We start from the raw sequence: 3,013 nt of genomic DNA, 5'->3' as shown, positions 1-3,013 counted from the left end.
CAGGGGTAGTAGTCGCAGGACAGTTGTCAAGGAAACGATAGAAATTTTGTTTTGTTATGCTTTCGTATCTTCAGGGATGCTCCATTTGGAACTGTTGCCTTTCCCTTGCTCCAAAGGAGTCGGCCTCTAGTTCCATGTGGTGGTGAGGCTGTGCGGTTGGGAGCGGGCTGGTAGGACAGGTACTGTGGAGAGCAGGAAGCAATCATACCAGTAGCCCTTCATGGTCAAGTCTGGGCTGCATGCTTGCATTTAGAGTCAGCCAGTAAGAGGTCAAGAGCATCTTGAGTGTGGAGTAAGATGAGTGCCTGCCTTAAGAACAGCAGGAGGTGGGGCTTCCCTAGTGGTCCAGTGGTTGGGACTCTGTGTTTCCACTGCAAGGGGACCAGGTTCGATCCCTGATCTGCGAACTGGGCTCCTGCATGTCGTGCAGCCAAAAAAAAAAAAAAAAAGCAGGAGAAGGAAGAGCCCTAGGGGACTAAGACTTTTATACTGGGGCCAGGTTTCCACCCTAATAAACGTTCCTACCACCCAGACCCACTTATCTGACAGGTACCATGGTAAGTGTCCTTGATAGCTTATCCATGGAATCCTCAGGACAATCCAAGGAAGCAGGTACTACCATTATCCTCATTTTGCTGGTAAAGCAATGGAGACTGGGATTTCCCTGGTGGTCCAGTCTTAACAGACTTTGAGCTTCTTTTTTTTAATGGCTCTTAAAATCTTTTTTTATTGAAGAATAATTGCTTTATAGAATTTTGTTGTTTTCTGTCAAACCTCAACATGAATTAAAAATAAGGAACATGTCACGAATTTGCATGTCATCCTTGCACAGGGGCCGTGCTAATCTTCTCTGCATTGTTCCAATTTTAGTATATGTGCTGCTGAAGCAAGCACCAGACTTCGAGCTTCTAATCTGGGGCCTGAGTTTGATCCCTGCCCAGGGAACTAAATCCCACATGCCTCAACTAATCCCCAGAGCAGGAAAAAAAAAAGTTCTGGGAGAATAAGAAAGTCATCTAGGACATAAGCATAGGCCTGTGGGATTACACATTCCCATAGGCACCCATGCTGTTTCCCCGCCTGTTCTGCCAGGCTGGCCATCCTCTCACAAGCTGAATCCCTCATCTCTCACATCAACAGTCCCCCACCCCACCTGCTACCCTGACTGACCTATGTGGATCCCTGGGCATGTTCTGCCCACATCCTTGCCTGAGGTTCCTGAGCCCCCAGCCCCAAAGCGAAAGCAAAGGGAGAGGAAATGAAAATCTTGCTTAAGCCAAGGCATTTGTCTGGTGTCAGACGTCTCCATTGCTAATGGACCTCAAATGACTTAACCCTCTCAAGCCTTGATTTCCTCATCTGTAAAATGGGATAATGAGATCTATTATGCTACGTGGGAGCTTGCTGCAGGCGTTGACGCGGGAAAGCCTCTTGCCTGGAACAAAGCAGGAATTCAGTAAATGTTCCTTTATTCCCAGGTGCTCTGAGGAACTCAACTTGAAGTGCATGTGTGTGTGTGTGTGTGTGTGTGTGTCCCCAAGTAGGCCTTTGGCACGGTGCTAGGAGAGAACACATCCACCGGGGAAACCCTCTGCTTAACAAGGGAGAGTCAGAGACTTGAGTATCCAGTTCCCTTTTCCTGCCATCCCCTCCGCTCATGAACCCACAAAGTCAGGTCACTGAATTCAGCATATTTACTGCCACTGAGCAGGGTGAGGGCCTGTTGGAAGACAGGGTCGGGGCATGGCACCTGCTCTCCGGGGACTGGATGCCCCAGCTGAGAAGGGCACAGGCTTCGACTGCTCTCAGACTCTGCAGGTGACGTGCTGTGAGGACCCTGCTTGATGCAGGGTGACGTTGGTCCCCAAGGGGAGGTGGAGGAGGAGGCAGAACTGAGGGATACAAAGGGCCAGAGGGCGAAGTGTAAGATGGCTCTCACTCACACCTGGAGGGGCCAGCCGCCCAGACCAACGCAGAAACACACTCCAAGTTCACACAGCCCCCTCTGTTTCCCTCCCAAAGGACTACCTTCTGGAGAAAGTCCAGGAAGCTGGAATTGTAGGAGGAATTTGCCAGAAGGGAGTTCTTCAACTTCAGTTGCAAAGTCATTCCTGGCCCTAGGGATCCAGATGCACAGCTGAGGACCCAGCTGCCAGGAACAGGCTCCCTCAGGGGTGCGGGCGCCCCTCCTGCCCCACCCCAACCCAAGGTCTTTCATCCCTTCCAGACCCTCTTGCTGCAGTTCAGCCCTGAGCCCTCAGGACCTCAGGACTAGGGTGCCTCCATGTCTCTCTCACCCACTTCTCGTCTTGGGGGCCAGGTGTGTAGCCCTCCAGACTCACCTGCCCCCTGTGAGCTGCCGACGAGGGTCAGGAGGAGGACGAGGGGCAGCCCAGCCCCCATCGCGACTCTACCCCCTCGCTTCTCAGATGCTGGAAGAGATGTCTGAAGGCCCGCTGGCCTCTCCTCACCGGCCTGCCTTCCTGCTCCCCACTCAGTCCTGAGCAATGGTGCGTGTGGGGTGATGGGAGGGTGGCTGGGCAACTGGATTTTCCAGTTCTCTCAATAAGACTCTGAGGACCCAGGAGAGGGCCATTCACTGGGCTGTTGGGGAAAGGGAGGGTGGTCCCCTTTCCTCAATCCTGTGTCCCACTTCTCCCCGACATCTCAAAGCTTGAGAGGGAGTGGGTGCCCCAGGAAGGGAAGTTGGGGAGGTGTCCCTTTGTGCTGGTGTCTGGGCCCCACCCACGCCTGGGCCTCTCATTGCTCTTTAGGGATTAATTATTAACTGCGATTAATTTCTATCAGCTGTGCCACCCAAGGGCTCAGGAATGTGGGCCCAAAAGGGAGGGGTAGATTACACCGAGTTCTCCCCAAACTCGTGTCCTGCTCCCTCAGCCGCAATGACTTTCTGGGTGGGGGGGACTTTCATCTTTGAATATTTTGTTTTAGTCTCTCTAACATATCCTAGCAACTTGGGTGGAGATGCAGTTTCATCAAATATCCCCATCAC

General features: G+C 52.4%; 1 protein-coding gene and 1 non-coding gene across 2 annotated transcripts; both read right to left on the bottom strand.

Annotated features, from left to right (window-relative positions):
• Positions 1-787: 787 nt before the first annotated feature.
• Positions 788-894, bottom strand: LOC113882346. The gene has a single exon (XR_003508355.1). It is a non-coding gene; the product is annotated as a U6 spliceosomal RNA (small nuclear RNA).
• Positions 895-1,676: 782 nt separating this feature from the next.
• Positions 1,677-2,728, bottom strand: SFTA2 (surfactant associated 2). The gene is made up of 3 exons (XM_027525089.1): positions 2,343-2,728; positions 2,029-2,117; positions 1,677-1,892 (listed from the first exon to the last, which is right to left on the bottom strand). Exons 1-3 carry the CDS (start codon positions 2,401-2,403, stop codon positions 1,806-1,808), a joined length of 237 nt encoding a protein of 78 aa, XP_027380890.1. The 5' UTR covers positions 2,404-2,728; the 3' UTR covers positions 1,677-1,805.
• Between the last annotated feature and the right edge of the window lie 285 nt (positions 2,729-3,013).

Source organism: Bos indicus x Bos taurus, chromosome 23 (genome assembly GCF_003369695.1).
Source record: "Bos indicus x Bos taurus breed Angus x Brahman F1 hybrid chromosome 23, Bos_hybrid_MaternalHap_v2.0, whole genome shotgun sequence".
NCBI lineage: Eukaryota > Metazoa > Chordata > Mammalia > Artiodactyla > Bovidae > Bos > Bos indicus x Bos taurus.
Note: the sequence above shows the minus strand (reverse complement) of the source record. Positions and strands in the feature narration are given on the sequence as shown.

What these genes read in the sequence shown, in the direction of transcription:
- SFTA2 (XM_027525089.1), bottom strand. Translation starts at nt 2,403, where the DNA reads ATGGGGGCTGGGCTGCCCCTCGTCCTCCTCCTGACCCTCGTCGGCAGC. An exon ending in CGGCAGCTCACAGGGGGCAG is followed by an intron (nt 2,118 to 2,342) that starts GTGAGTCTGGAG and finishes CTGGATCCCTAG; the next exon opens with GGCCAGGAATGACTTTGCAA. An exon ending in TCCTGGACTTTCTCCAGAAG is followed by an intron (nt 1,893 to 2,028) that starts GTAGTCCTTTGG and finishes TGTATCCCTCAG; the next exon opens with TTCTGCCTCCTCCTCCACCT.